General features: G+C 36.2%; 1 protein-coding gene across 1 annotated transcript in view; it reads left to right on the forward strand.

Annotated features, from left to right (window-relative positions):
- The window catches only part of GOLGA4 (golgin A4), a 72,626-nt gene that overhangs the window by 48,275 nt on the left and 8,591 nt on the right, over window positions 1-15,760 (forward strand). Inside the window, 7 exon segments of the mRNA XM_058035359.1 lie at window positions 1,568-5,646; window positions 6,339-6,460; window positions 7,596-7,726; window positions 9,896-10,009; window positions 14,554-14,574; window positions 14,740-14,808; window positions 15,442-15,517. Of these exon segments, the coding sequence (XP_057891342.1) occupies window positions 1,568-5,646; window positions 6,339-6,460; window positions 7,596-7,726; window positions 9,896-10,009; window positions 14,554-14,574; window positions 14,740-14,808; window positions 15,442-15,517 (4,612 nt within the window).

The following is a 15,760-nucleotide window of genomic DNA, read 5'->3' on the forward strand; positions in this document are numbered from 1 at the left end:
TTAGAGGGAGATTGCTGGTTGCAGCCTGTGGTCAAGGAGAGCTCAAAGGCCCCCATTTTGGACCGCTGTTTACGGGATCACTAGCGTGTGGGCTTTAGTCATGTTATAAATGATCAAATTGATAGCCATATTTATGAAAAATTTAACAACGATTTATTGGGTCAATTACAAAAAATAGAATTTCAAGCAACCACCACAATCAAGACAGCGTCAGTCATGAGTAGGGGCGCTGGGTGAGACCAGAGGTTCGTCCGACAGAGTGACGGCTTCCCCTCAAAGGTTCACACTGAATGTTTCCAGCTGTCCAGCTTATATACAGTTTATTCTGCCTGAGGCAAAGATGACCACATCTTTCTACTCACTTCTTCGAATGCACATCCATTTCCATCCATATGTTGAAATATACAAAGACGGGTCCCGTGTCTGAATCCAGTGAAATTCTTGGGATGCTGCAATTAATCATGGGCCAGGAAGGCCCCAGTGTTATCTCCCAGGTGCAGGAGACAACGAAATGATTGTTGATGGTCCAGGAAGGTCCCATTCAGAAGTTAAACAGGCCTGATGCTATCTTGAGCTGCCAAGAATTAGTTACAATCTGAATAGAACTCTGTTCCTGGCTGGGGGGGTTTAAAACACAATTTCTACAATATTTTATACCCACACATATCTATTTATACAGCATGAATTAACTCCATTACATATCACAGTCATAACAATGTTTCATCGTGGTCACAGTTGTGTTGGCACTTTCTTTGACAGTGCGAGAACAGGGATGTTATGCCATTCAGGCAAGAAAACTAGTTTCTAGTGCAGTTTGTACAGAAAACTCGAGCTTGTTAGACAGCAGCAATTCCTGGGAATAGACAGGGTTTTTGATAAGCTTGGGAAAAGCTGAGTCCAGATACTGTTTTTTCAAGGCCAAGGCCTAATGAGCATTTCTCAGATGTCAGTGCAGCCTGAGAGGAGGGGGGAGTGCACCACCACAGTAAGCAAAAAGATTTGCTTAAATTTTTACAGTGTCCTTTGCTTTATGTAATGAGTAAGACTTTATTTTCTGCTAATGCAAGTTTGTACATTATTCCACCACTCCCAGATAATTGTTTCAAAGTTTTGCCTAAAGAAACAGTAAAGCTTTACAGCAGCATTTCCATGGGAGGTAGAATTATGATAAATCAGTAGGCACATACAAAATATCATGAAGCTATTGTAAATTCCCTATATTTTTCATCCTATATGTTGGTATTTTAGTTTAAGAAGAAAATGTGAACATACTTCTCATAAATGTCACTACTTACTTTATTTGAATTAGTTACATTATTTTCAGGTTTTTGTGTGTATTTTCACTGCACTGAGATAGCAAGTTTTTTATTAATTAGCTAACTCTCCATAAAGGAAGCAAAAGTGAGAACAAACCAGATGAACTAAAGGCTTATTAAAGAAGTTGACATTCACGAAAAATAATGGAATAAGTAGCCTGTAGTTATGTAAACCTAGTAAGATTTTTTAAAAATTAATCAAATTTTTACTTTTTGAACATTCATATTCTTTTCAAACTGTATTCTAACAGAGGATTCTTGAACTGGAAAGTTCTCTTGCAAAGTACTTGCAAGATGACAGAAAGCAATCAGAGGAATTAAATACTGTCATAGAGTCTGAAAAAACCCAGCACAGTAAGGAAATCAACGATATGGTTGAAAAACACAATAAAGAACTAGAGAATGTGAAACAGCAGCAAGAAAAGCTTTGGACAGAAAAACTTGAAATTTTAAAGCAACAACAAATAACCGAAATAGAAAAAATAAGAGAGAAACAACAAGAAGAGATACAAACCATTTTGAAAGAGAAAGAAACAATTTTCTGTGCGCACATAGAAGAGATGAATGAAAAAACATTAGAAAAACTAGATGTGAAACAAACAGAATTAGAGGCACTGTCTTCTGAGCTCTCAGAAGCACTAAAAATACGTCATGATTTAGAGCAAGAGCTCTCCGAATTAAATAGTAAAGTGTGTGAAGCTAAGCAAGAATTGAAAGGAAGGTTGGAGGAAGAGAGGAAACGGCACAGTGAAGTGATTGAAACAATGGTAAAAGAGCATGAAATGTCTATTCAAGGTGTTGAGAAGGTACTCAAAGAGGAACTCAACAAGCTCAAACAATCCCTGGAGGAGAAGGACAGACATTTGGAGGAGTTAAAAGCACATGAACAGAAAATGAAGGAATCTGCAGAAAGATCTGAAGCTGAGCTTGTCCAAGTGTCTGCAAAGCTAGAGGAGCAAAGAAGTGAAAATATACAGAAAGTAACCACTCTAACACAGCAGTATGAATGTCAACTGAAGGACCTAGAAAGAAAGGCTGATGAGATGAAGAGAAGTCTGACTGAGAAGGAAAATGAAATGGAGCACATGAAGAAGTTACAGAACAAGCAAGTGGAAGAGCTTGAACAGAAACTGTTAGCTGCAGAGGAGAGAATTAGTGCTTTACAGGGAGAGTATGAAAGTAAACTTAAATGTCAGCAGAAGAAAGTGGAGAAAATTAAACAGAAATCAAAAGATATGCAGGAAACTTTCAAAAATAAACTTGCTGAGCAAGAAGCTAAACTAAAAAAGGAGCTTGAAAACAAGCAGTTGGAATTCAGTCAGAAGGAGAGTGAATTCAATACTAAAATTTTGGAAATGGCACATGCCAGCTCATCTGGAATCAATGATGCTGTGTCAAAATTGAAATCTAATCAGAAAGAGCAACTAGACAGTCTTGCTGAGGACCACTTAAGGAAATTGGAAGAAGTAACCCAAAGTTGGGAAAAGAAATTTAATCAGCAGATTGAAGAGCTCAAGGAACAACATGCTATAGAACTGCAAGTGAAAGAGCAGGAAGTTGAAGACCTGAAACAGAAGCTTTTCACCTTCAGTGCTGAAAAGGAGGACTCCAGAACAGAAATAATCCAACTGAAGGAAGAACGAGTGAAAAGGGAGGAATGCCTGAAGGAGTTGCAAGAACAGCTAAGGCAGTCAGTGGCTAAGGTGGATGCTTTGTCAGATAAGGAAAGTGACATGAAGACACAGTTGGAAAAAATGGAAAGTGATCTTAAACAGTCCCTGAAACAGCAGACAGGACTTCAGGAACAACTCAGTAAACAGAAAGCCGTTGAAGAGAAGGACAAAGCCAGAATTACTGAGCTGGCTGATACAGTGAGAACACTTGAAGAAAAACTCCAAACTGTGCAATCTTCTCAGGATAAAGATCATGAAAATTATGACAAAAAAATAGAGTCAATTCGGCTAAAAGAAACTGAGTTTAAAAGGTTGTCAGGAGAACTTACAGCCCAGTTAGATGCTTGGAAGAATGCTGAAGCTTCATTGCAAACTAAAGGCAATGAATTAATTGAAAGATGTAGTGAAAAAATTGGCATAATAATATGTAAAATTGCAGACTGTGAACGCCAAACTGCAAAGATTAAAGAAGCAATATTAATCAAAACAAGTAAGATAACTGAACTAGAAGCTCAGCTTAGGGAAATAACAGAGCGTCATTCTGCTGCTACTACTTCTTTGCAAGAGTCAATTCAAGAACTGCAGAAGAAAGACAATTTAATTATGTCTATGAGAGCTGACATTGCAGGACTTGAAGCAGAAAATAAACAATTGCAAAAAGAGGGAGGACATCAGCAGCAAGCAGCATCAGAGAAAGAAACTTGCATAACACAGCTGAGGAAAGAGTTATCTGAAAATATCAATGCTGTCACATCAATGAGGGAAGAACTCCAGGAAAAACAATCTGAAGTGTCTGCTCTCAACAAAACAGTTACTGACCTTAATGTTAGACTTGAAAGCACAGTAAGTTTAACAGAGAAGGAAGCAGCCATATCTCTGTTAAGCAAACAACATCAAGAGGATCGGTTGCAGTTGTTAAATCAAGTGGAAGAGTTATCATCCAGAGTTGAGATGCTGAGTCAAGAAAAAGCATCAGCTCTTGATCAGATAGATCATTGCACGGCCCAGTTGTCAGAGTGGAAGATGAAAGCACAAACCAAGTTTACACAAAATCATGATACTATCAAAGATTTGCAGAGCAAACTTGAATTAAGCAATACTGAAGCCAGTAAGAAAGATGAAGAGCTAAATAAACTGAAGGAACAGCTGGCTAAACAAAGCAGGAATCTTGATAGTTTAAAAAGTGAATTGGAACAAAAGCAAAACAGGAGGGAAAAGGAAGAAAGTGAGTTAACCTCAAAGTTAAAAAAACAAGCAGCAAAAATTGCTGAACTAGAAAAAGACATTGCTCAGAGAACCTTAGAAAATGATTCCTTGGTGGAGGAACTTAAAAAGTGTAATGAACAAAAAAACACAGAGAAAAATGAAATAGCTTGCCAACTCCATCAGGCAGAGAAGGTAGCTTTTGAAAAGGAGAATAGATTTAAGAAGGCTGAAGAAAAAGTGCTTAATCTGGAGAAGCAAATAGATTCACTGAAAGCTGATTTTGAAGCAAAGGAGAAGGAATTTGATCAAATGAAGTCAGCGATACTTAAAAGGAAAGAGGAAGAACTGAAAGAATTAGAAGAGAGACTGAATGCAGAGAACAGCACTAAGCTGGCTGATCTGAAAAAGAAGGCAGAGCAAAAAATAGGTTCTATTAGAAAGCAGTTACTGTCTCAGATGGAAGAAAAGGAACAGCAATTTAAGCAAGATAGGGAAGATCAGTTAAGACAGTTGGAGCAGAAGGTACAGGAGAGAGAAGCCAAAATTGAGTCCTTGGAAGAAAAACTTAAGTCAACAAGAGATTCCACAGAATTAGAGAAGGAGATGTTGGAAAAAGTAGAGAGTGTAAAAGCTGCTGTTGAACAAGAAAAAAATAATTTACTTGAGAGTGTCCAACAGACATACAAAGAGAAAATGGAAGTGTTACAGAAGGACTTAACTGAAAAAGATGCATTATTACAGAAGTATGAGAAAGAACAACAAGAGAGTAATGACTGTCATCTAGAACTGCAAAATAAACAGAAAGAACTCATTAAAAAACTAGAATGTGTTGAGAAGAGCCATCAGGAAGAGCAGGTTAGGACCAAAAGTCTGAGCAAAGAACTTGAGGAGCAAACCAAAAAGTATTCATTGTTAGTGGACGAGCATGCTTGTTGTGGCAGTGTTTTAGCAAGCAGTAGGGAAGAATTGAAAGTTAAGGAACAAAAATATCTTGATATGGAGAATATAATTGGAGACTTACAGAAAAAAATGCAGGAAAAGGAGGCAGTCAGTCAGTCTTTAGAACAGAAGATAAAAGAGTTAGAAAATAATATAGTGAAGAAAAATGAAGTGCTTAAGATTGAGATGGAAGATATTACTTTAAGATATGAAGAAAAGGTAAAATGTCTTCAGCAGCAGTTGAGTGAAAAAATTGACAGTCTGAAAGCTTTTGAGGAAAATGCTGAAGAAAAGTCCAGATCTGTTTTGGAGCTGCAGAAGTTACTAGTGGATATGCAGAACCAGCAGAAGGACTTACAGACTAAACTGGAAGAGACTGAAGGGGAGAAACAGAAGCTACGCAAAGAGGTGAATAATCTTCAAAAAGACATACGTACTCTGCGAAAGGAACATCAGCAAGAGCTTGACATAGTAAAGAAGGAGTCATTAGAGGAAATGGAGGAAAAAATCAGGTAAATTCTTTGTTCCTGTCTGTGTTGCCACTTCTCTATTTTATCTCTAGCCACTAAAACCTCAAGAATACTTTTCTAAAGCTCAGTTTACAACAAGGAAATAATGACTGATGTTTTTCTTTAATTGTTCTAAATAGACTTAGAGAAACAGAAAGAAAATAGGTTTGACATTTGGCAGAGTAATACCGTTTCTGATCTGCTTCAGTGCTGGTGATTTTCAACATTGCTGAAGCATATAATATAATTCTGTTTTTCTCAAACAGGAAATAAAGTTTATTAAAACTTAGTACTGACAGCTTCATGTTCAGTTTATATCAATAGTTGTTCATACGTCCTGCACAAAATGCCGTGCACTTCCAATAGTTTCTCAAGCAATTCTAAAAATTCCCTAAAAATTATTTTTATGGCATAATCTTTTCTTCCAGTTCTTCAGCTTCCTCAGCAAAAACTACATATCTATGGAGGGGTTCAGTTCTGGGTTGTTTTTAAATGAAACACCTACACCTACCAGGTGAATTAGATAGGAGAGGAAGATAAAGCCTCCGTGAATCTCACAGAATTCATATAATTCAAAACCATTCTCTTCTAAAATAGTTCTCAAGAAATTCTCAGATCTCTTGCCTTGCCTTGTGTTTTCACACCCTCTTTAAATGTTATATTTCCTTGCTGTATGTTTTGACCTTTTTTTACAGATGTGAACAAGAAGACATTGAGTTAAAGCACAACTCCACCTTAAAGCAGTTAATAAGAGAATTCAATACTCAGCTGGCTCAAAAAGAGAAAGAATTGGAAACAGCAGTAAAAGAGACAATCAGTAAGTGCAATATTAATATAACTGTAATCAGTAAAGTAGTCAGAGACCTGCATCTTCAGTTATTGCTGTTTTGGGGGAGGGATTTTACCTGTGACTGTGATAAACACAACATGTGTTTTATGAATGTCTAGAGAACTTAGGGAAATAACTTGTCTTGCTCAGGAAATAGCATAAATATTAATTGTAGTGCAGTTAGGAAAATGCATATGTAGCTGTTCTGCAGGATGGATCTTTGGTGTAGCACTCTTTACATCTGCCATGCCATGATAGCCATAGGTACCTATCTTTCTGTCATATGTATAAAAGAAAAGAAAATGAGAGTAAAATTTTGAAGATGAAAGTGCACTGGTAAGTTTCCATTGCAGTGCTACTTTATCTCCAGTAGTAAAAACTTCAACATTCCAGCGATGAACATCATCGGACACTTGGAGAGAAGCTTACTCAACCTTTAGAGAAACTTAGATCCATCTGAGAATCAGAATTGTGTTTTCTTAGCTGGATCTTGCAGACTTCATTCACTAACTGCTAACAGGTACCAGCTGGGTATGATGTCTGATTGTAACACAATGGGATTATAGCTAGAGTTCAACAGATTTTGTCTTCTCAGTCTTTTGCCACCGTAGTGTAACTTGGAGACTAGAACAATGAGAAAAAGGTGTGGTCTGATTCCAGTTACTAGAAGTACATCTACAAGTGAGGAGTTCCTGAAGATTGCAAAAGTTTCAGTTACATCTCTAGATAGAATAGGAGATAAAATTAGTTAATAAATATTGGTTGTCATCTTCTGGAAACTAGTTCCAGCACCAGATAGAAAAAATTGCTCCAGGTTCCAAACTGCAAACAACAAATTTCGTACGTGTTAGGATCAAGGGACATAATAGTAACTGATAGTGTGGAAAAATGAATTTTCCTGGCAAATTTTCCTTATAGTTACTTTAAAGCATTTTTTAAATGTAAGTCCTACACTTACTTTTCCAGAATAAGTGTACCATTATAATTTGTATTCCTGAGATTTTTGAATAGAACTAAATTTCCATCAGCAGTTTTGGACTTGTTATCAGTTGTGACATAATTAAAAAAAAAAAACAAAACCAAAACCATGCTTTTTTTAATACTGCCTAACTTTTTTTTGTAGGTAAAGCCCAGGAGGTGGAAAATGAATTGATAGAAAATCATCACATAGAGACAACACAGTTGCATAAAAAAATTGTTGAAAAAGATGATGATCTAAGAAGAACTGTGAAAAAATATGAAGAAATCCTTGAGGTACCTTTATGAAAAGTGATGACTACGTAAATTTCAAAATTACTCTTTTTCGGTTGCATATCTAGAGAGAAAAATCGTAGTTCTTTCTAGTAAAGGTCTTACTGCTGGAATTACACTTGATATGTCTGGTGACCAAGCTTGCAATTAAAATATTTATTTCTGTAATTTATGGGCATGAAAGCACATCAGAAATTAGCCCTAACTTTGATCATTCAATAAAAATTAGATGGCTAAGTCCTTATCTCTTTAAGCAGTTTATGTACCAGACTGAGAAAACTGAGTGACATTTAAGCTTTTAGTGGAATTGTGGTGGTGGTGGATTGTTTTTTATAAATACAGTGTTTATGGAGCAATCTCACTCTCTATTGCCTTCCTCTGATGCCCTGTGAGATTGATGCCATAGCCCTTAAAGTAAGGTTCTGTTCCATGCAGGGTGCAGTGTGTTTGCATAGTTTTTTGCTAGTAAAGATTCATTTTTTTTGCTTGTAATTAACAGTTTTTCTGCATGATATTTGCAGATAGACATACTTATTCTCTAATAGCATTTCAACCAGAAGTTACCAGCCAATTTCAGTTTAAGTATACTTCACCAAGGATGCCTCTTGTTTTAGCCAAGTAAATTTTCCCAGTCCTGCCTGTACGTGTTAAAAACATTAAATGGTTTTCAGTGCTAGACTGTACATTATATTAGAATGCTGGCTTAAACTTTGTTAATCTTAGTCCTCTTTGCGCAAATAGTGTAATAAAAGAGACAAAAAAGTAAAAAAAAAATCTGCAAAAGCCAAAGCAACAACCATCACTATCCCTTAATATGCCAGGTATTGAAGATTTTTAAACTGGGGAGTATAACCTTCTATAAAAAAGAAAAAAGTTTCTTGGAAATTATTAATTGTTGAGGCACTTCTGAGGGCATAGAAAAATCATGGGAGTGAATAGAAGTTAACATTGCTTGGAGGTCATGGTGTTTGAGCAAGGTTTTCCTTGAGCATGGATTTTTTTACACTTTGAGGCTGTAAAAATTGCTCAGATACTTCATTGTACCTAATATTTGTGGTAGATTTGCTTAATTTCTTTTTGGTGATGCATTCTGGACTGAGGGGCTGCATGGGAAAGGTGTTTTATTCTTAACTCATGTGCAAGGAACGCCTTAAAAATTGATCTTAGATGGAAGTATTTATTATTAGTAATGGCATACCATCTTTTAAGCCTAGATCAGCTTTCTAGTCCTACACTTACTTTTCCAGAGAATATTCTTTATCATTATAATTTATACTCCTGACATTTTTAAATAGAACAAAATTTCCATCAGCAGTTCTGGACTTGTTATCAGTTAATTAATTGTACTAATTTGACTTGAAGTACTACTGTGTTAGTAGAGCCATCAACTGACTGACTGCCATGTACAGTTAGCATGAGTGAAACCAGAGTTTTAGTTTTGTTCAGCAATGGAGATATGCACTAGGACTTGGAGTGCTGTTTTATAAGATCCCTAACATATTCTCTCACAAAAAGGCCAAAGAGGACACAAGTTTTTAAAATACTTGTTTTTGCAAAATGCCATATAGATGGATTAACTTCCTAGGATTTAGGTCATTGTATTTTTCTCCTGTACAGGAAGAGTTAATTTCCTCCCTACCATTCTTGTTACTGCTTCTTTCCTCTACAGTGAATACTGCCTTTCAAACCCTTGAGAATGGGAAATTGTTGGTCATTGTTTTGGAAAATGCACTTAAAACTGCTTTCATAGCATTTTTTGAGTGGCTGAGGAAAAGATTTAGGTCCTTGTCACTTTCATAATATAGAAATTAATTTTGTGTTGTCATCTACTCCTTCCTTGAAGGTAATGACCTTCATGCACTTTCTGGATTATACTCGAATACTGTTTTAACGCCCCAGAGAAATGGATATTTTTTGGAATTTAAAGAATGTAACTGTAATCCTAACTATGTAATCTTTATTGTTGGAGGCCTACAAAATCTTCTTAAGCACCAATTCTTTTTCTTGGTCTTTTCTGTAGGAGTGTGGTGTAACTAGCTTTTACACAAATGTCAAGCATATCCTTTCTGTGTATAGTATAACGTTTGTTGATTGTTTTTTGTTCACCATAGTTAAAGTTTTGAATAGTTAAATGATTCATTGTATAAGTAATTTTTTGCTTGTATTTTGAAGTCTCGTGAAGAAGAGATGACAGCAAAAGTTCATGAGTTGCAGGCACAGCTGGAAGACTTGCAGAAGGAATACAAACAAAGGATTGCAGAAGAGGAACATTGCAACAGTGAAAAAGTGAGCTGGCACTGACATTTGTTTTTATATCTCTTAGTGTGAAATTCTTGGTCCATTGGAAATTCTGTAGTTTATTCCTAATTAGACTTTATTTATGTATCTGGCCTTCACTTTCCCATACAAAATGAATGTCTTTAGAAACTGCAATATTTGGTACAACCTTTTTGATTGGTATGTTGAAAAGTGCAGTTCTATTGTTGTTATTATTAAGGTTTTTTTGTCCTCTACATGTGTTTATGTTGGTTTTACTGGAAGCCCTTTTGAAGGAAAGAAAATCCCATTAAGTCATTCTTAGAGTGATTTTTTAAAAATCCACATTTCAGAGGTGTCTGAAGTAGTGCCTTGAATATATCAATTACGGATATAGAGGCCTTCATTGAAAGAAGACTGCCTTCATTCTTTTGTCTTTCCGAGATTACATTTTAATTTGAGGAATTCTTTGGTGAAAATACTACTAGCTGTTATTATATTGAGGAGAGAAAAAGTGTACAAGTTGTTGAGTGATTGATGAGAATTCATATTGACCTTACTTTTAATATTTTCATTTTTACAACAGGTAGCCCTGGGGAGAGTAAATTTGTATATTTGACATTAGAAACCGAAAGTACAAATTATCTCACTGACCTAGTGTTTGTTACTTCTGCCTTGTACTTGCGTACAAAACCCTTTATATTACTTTTCCATGGTATGAGTTGTTTTCATAATAGGAAAAACAGAAATCTTAGACTGCCTTGTATTCTTAATTAACCCTTGTTCACCTACTGATAGTCTTACATAATCTTATTATCTAGAGGAAGATTCTTAGAGACTCCTAACTTCTAAAACATGATTATGAAAAGTCTGAAGAGTACTTATTCTTTAGGACTTCTTTGTTAACTGTTTCACTCCTAGTTTGTTATAGCAGTCTGCTATAAATATAGGCAGTCATTAAATATTGTATTATACATTCATCTTATGGATTAATGATATGACATTATATCAAATTTATATACTGGCAATGGTATTCCATGTATTCAGCTCAGAAGCAATGCACCCAACAAGGAGTAAATCACGAGGAGGCCTCCTCCATGGATGAATGGGAGCTGCTGGACCTGCTGGGCAAACTCAGAATAAAAAAAGAAAAGCAGCTTTTAGGAAGTGGAAATGAAGACAGGTGGCCTGACAGTAATACAGGGAAATTGTACAGGAAGCTAGGGACAAAGTTAGGGATGCCAAAACCCAGTTAGAATTGTTGTAGCCAGGGAAAGTAAGGCAAACAGGAAGGGCTTCTATATGTACGTTTTAGACAAAAGAAAGACTAGGGATAATGTGGGCCCTCTTTGTAAGAAAATGGGAAACCTGGCTACCCTGGACAAAGAGTAGGCAGGGGTTCTCAACAGCTTCTATGCCTTTGTCTTCCATGGCAAGACTAAATGCAAAGCATTTCACTCTTCTGCGTGACATCCTTGTCTGCAGATTGGAGAGACAGGGATTTGATGGATGGACCGTCATGTGGATACAGAACTGGCTGGATGGCCACATACACAGAGTTTGGGTTAATGGCTCATTGTCCACATGGAGACCAGTTACATGGAGAGGTTGCATCAGTGGTAAACAGAGTAGGATAATCACCTCTTTTGACTGATGATGCTGTGTTTGATGCAGTCATGGGGTCAGTATTAGCTGGGGGTGATACTGTTCAGTATCTTTGTCAGTGACGGACAGTGAAACCTGTCAGTGCTGAGTGCACCCTCAGCAAATTTGTTGAAAACACCAAGCTCTGTGGTGGTGCAGTCAACGCAATGGAGGGAAAGGGTAATACCATCCTGAGCGATCTCAATAGGCTTGAGATGTGGGCTGAAGCAAACCTCATGAAGTTCCACATGGCAAGGTGCAAGGTCCTGCACCTGGGTCACTGCAATCCCAGACACACCAATGGCTTGGGCAGAGAAATGATTGAGAGCAACCCTGGTAAGAAAGGCCTGGGGCTGACAGGTGATGAAAAAGTCAACATGAGCCCGCTGTGTGTGCTCACAGCTCAGAAAGCCAATCAAGTCCTGGGCTGCATCACAAGGAGCATGGCCCTTGGAGTACTGTGAACAATTCTAGTGTTGCCAGCATAAGAAGGACATGGAACCGTTGGAGCAAGTCCAGAGGAGGACCATGAAGTTTGTAAGAGGACTGGAGCACCTTCCCTGTGAACACAGACTGAGAAAGCTGAGGCTGTTTAGCCTGGAGAAGAGAAGGTTGCATGGAGACCTCATGGCAAACTTCTAGTATCTGAAGGGGGCCTACAGGGAAGCTGAAGAGGGACTTTTTATCAGGAACTGTAGTGAAAGGACAAGGGATAAAGGGTGTAACTTGAAAGAGGGGATATTTAGAGTAGATGTTAGGAAGGAATTTTTGAGGGTGGTGAGACTGAACAGGTTACGCAGGGATGTTGTGGATGTCCCAACCCTGACAGTGTTCAATGTCAGGTTTTATAAGGCCTTGAGCAACCTGGTGTACTGGGAGGTGTCCCTGCCCATGGCAAGGAATGTTGAGACTAGATTATCTTCAAGGTCCATTCTAACCTGTTAGCATTCTATGATTCTTCAGTTGTTCCCAGAAATGTATCAGACAGATGGGCAATGACTTGTAAAGTATTTGAATATTGCCAATACAAAATTTCTAAAAGTGAATATGAACATTTAATTTTGCCTGTGTCTGGAATGTCGTCCACAGCTCTCTACTTGGAGTTTCCATGGCAGACTCAAAGGAGTTCTCCAGGGTATAAGTGGGTACAAACCAGTTCAGAGAACTCCATCACTGATAACCAGCTTAGTTTTAAAGGATAAAGATGGTTTCATTTGTGGAGGAAGATGAGCAGGTTGTGTAGTAGCGCCGGGGCTTAGATACAGTTAAAGCATCCAAGTGCAAAGTAATTGCAGAATAAGAATGCAGGTTTGTTGTTTGTTTTTTTTTCCCTGAGAATTCTATTCTCTAGAATACAGGCATCAGACTTTTTTGAGTAATTTTGAGAATTCCAACTAAATTCAAATTTAGCAAATTGCTCACCAGATTTCTTTTGCATAGCTGATTCAACTATATTCAACTATAGTTTTTTTTCAAAACTAAATGTAAATGCCTTATTTGATACGATTAATGATGGTGATTTCATCTCAAAACAATGGAACTAGTCTAATAGATTGTGCTGTGGAATTTGCACATAATTCCTGGTATATCTTCTGATCCAGTCAAAGCTCAAATATTTAGAGTAATGTAAGTGGGCTTTCAGTTCCTGTTTTATCAGTATTTCAGGATTTAATTCTTATTCTGACACAATCTGTTCTGCGGTTGACAAGTAGTTTTATTTTGTCCTACTTAGAAATTGAGTTGTTTTTAATTTTTATTCCTGTCTCAGTTTGTGTTTTGCCTGTGCTTGGTATGTTTGTAGGAAACTCATTTTGCTTTAACCTGGTTCGATAGTACATATTTGCAACAGCTACAATAGCATATATAGGCAGCATTACAGAGCTATATGAGAAAATTAGACAGGGCCTGTGGAACTTGTCAACATACCTGAACAAAACTGTATAAATCCACATCTGGATTTTACAGTGCGTTCAAATTAATTATATTTACCATTGTATTTTTTGTCTCACTTGATTTCTTTTTTATTTTGTTGCTTTGCAACATTTTGGGTTTGTTTTTTCTTTTGCCCTTCAGCACTAGTAGTCAAACAGTGTGAAGTCTTCCATTGGCTGGATACAACTTTTTGTGGGCAACATATTTTGTCTAAAATCAGAGACTCCCAACACAGAAGTTTTTCATAAAATTTTCTGTGCTGCTTGTTGTCAGCCTAGACCAAACATTACATATAACATATCCACTTTGACATGAAGTCAACCCTAGATAATGGAACAGGACTTGTCTGATTGTGATAAAAAATTGACAAATACTAACAACCTTAAGTATTAATGTTTGGAGGTAAAAATGTCAGAAAATCTGTATCCATATCAGAAAATAAATGTCTGATTGAGGTTTTCAGAAGCAAGAATTTAACTTAGAGGTTTGAGATCCTTAGAGGAATGATTTTCCCCTATTTTCTGTCTGTAGGAGACCCCACAGATTTTTATCAGCCTGAGACAGGGAATAAATCTCCTTTTCCACGCAATTGCTTATGTTCACATTTCCACATGTGACTTAAGGAAAGACATAAAATATTCTGAATAGTATTAATTGTAGTTAGGGCATCCTGTGATGTTTTTCATACTCATTCAATTATTATTCATATCCAATATATATTTCATAAAGAATTGGAAACATTAGGTTCTTTAAGTTACATTTATGATGATTGTCTTACAGAATCAAATGAGATAATTTAAATATCAGCTTTATGTATTGTCAATAGAAATAAGTTAAACTATTTATAAGACTAGTTGTTATTATTGGGTAATATCAATTTTTGTCATCCTCAATTAATACACTGTATAAGAACTCAATTATTGATATTTCTTTCTCCAGTGCTTGATATAGTCAGTATTTTTCATACATTTTAATCTAATTTTTTATTTTTGTTATAGGTCACAATAACAGAACTAAAGGTATGTTTTACATGTTATTGATTTTTCTCTCTAATACTTTGGTTGCAGAGCAGTTTTAAAGCTGAAATACTGCTTATAAGTTTGTGTGTGCTAAAAGGAAAAATAGGTTTATTGCAAAACCTATGATGTATTTGCAGCAATTTCCAGACATGACTGTCTTTTCAGGCACAACTTGCACAGAAGACAACACTAGTCAATGATTCAAAACTGAAGGAGCAGGAATTGAAAGAGCAGGTAAGGGTCACGTCATGTTGAATGAGTAAGAAGTATTCTTGTTTGATACTTTGGGGTTTGCATTATTAGAAGGTTTGTTCTTTTCAAGTGATGATGTGGTACATCTCCATACAAGGTACTGTGAATATAATAGACAAAAAAATAGTTTTCACTCATACTTGCTCTCCAAAGATCTGTGTACTTTTCAAAGTATTCCTCTATCCCTTGAGAATAAAAAGACCACATGCTTGTGATACTGGTTAGCAAAGAATTGCACAGTGAAAAAGGGAACAGTGCACTTTATGAAATTCTTGAAATTTTTTTTTCAAAACTAAACCTTTTTTGGTGTTTAAGTATAATTTTTGTTGTAAGCTTTTTAATCTATAAAAAAGATATATATGCTTATATATAAAATGAATACATAAATATATAATATATGCATAACATCTGCTATATATTTTTATGTGTATATGCAGATGTACAACATTGGGACAGTCTTTAATAACACAGTTTTTAATGTTTTCCTTCCTTAAAAAGCAAATGTATTTTGCTTTTATAAGAGATGATATGTAGCTGGAAACTGTTTCAGTTATGCTTATTTTAGCTGCTGTTTAGGTTTAAAACTGTTTATCATGTCAACTGTTTTCTGTTCAGATTCATGTATTGGAAGACCGGCTGAAACATTATGAGAAAAATATGTATGTCACATCAGCTCGAACACCATATAGAGGTACGTTTTCATCACAAATAAGTTTTTTGTTTGTTAGAAAGATACAGTTTGGTCTAGGAAATAAAACATTTTTTTTTTAAACACTTGCATAATGCACTTATGACATCCTTGTTTTCTCTTGTCTATTATAGTAGAGTTGGCGTGTGATTTCAGATGACCAAATTTTTTTGGTCAAACTTTTTGTTTGATGTTTTCTTTTTTATGTCATCCAATTAAAAGAGCTCTGTATCAGAGTTCTTAAGC

Source organism: Melospiza georgiana, chromosome 1, assembly GCF_028018845.1.
Source record: "Melospiza georgiana isolate bMelGeo1 chromosome 1, bMelGeo1.pri, whole genome shotgun sequence".
Taxonomy (NCBI): domain Eukaryota; kingdom Metazoa; phylum Chordata; class Aves; order Passeriformes; family Passerellidae; genus Melospiza; species Melospiza georgiana.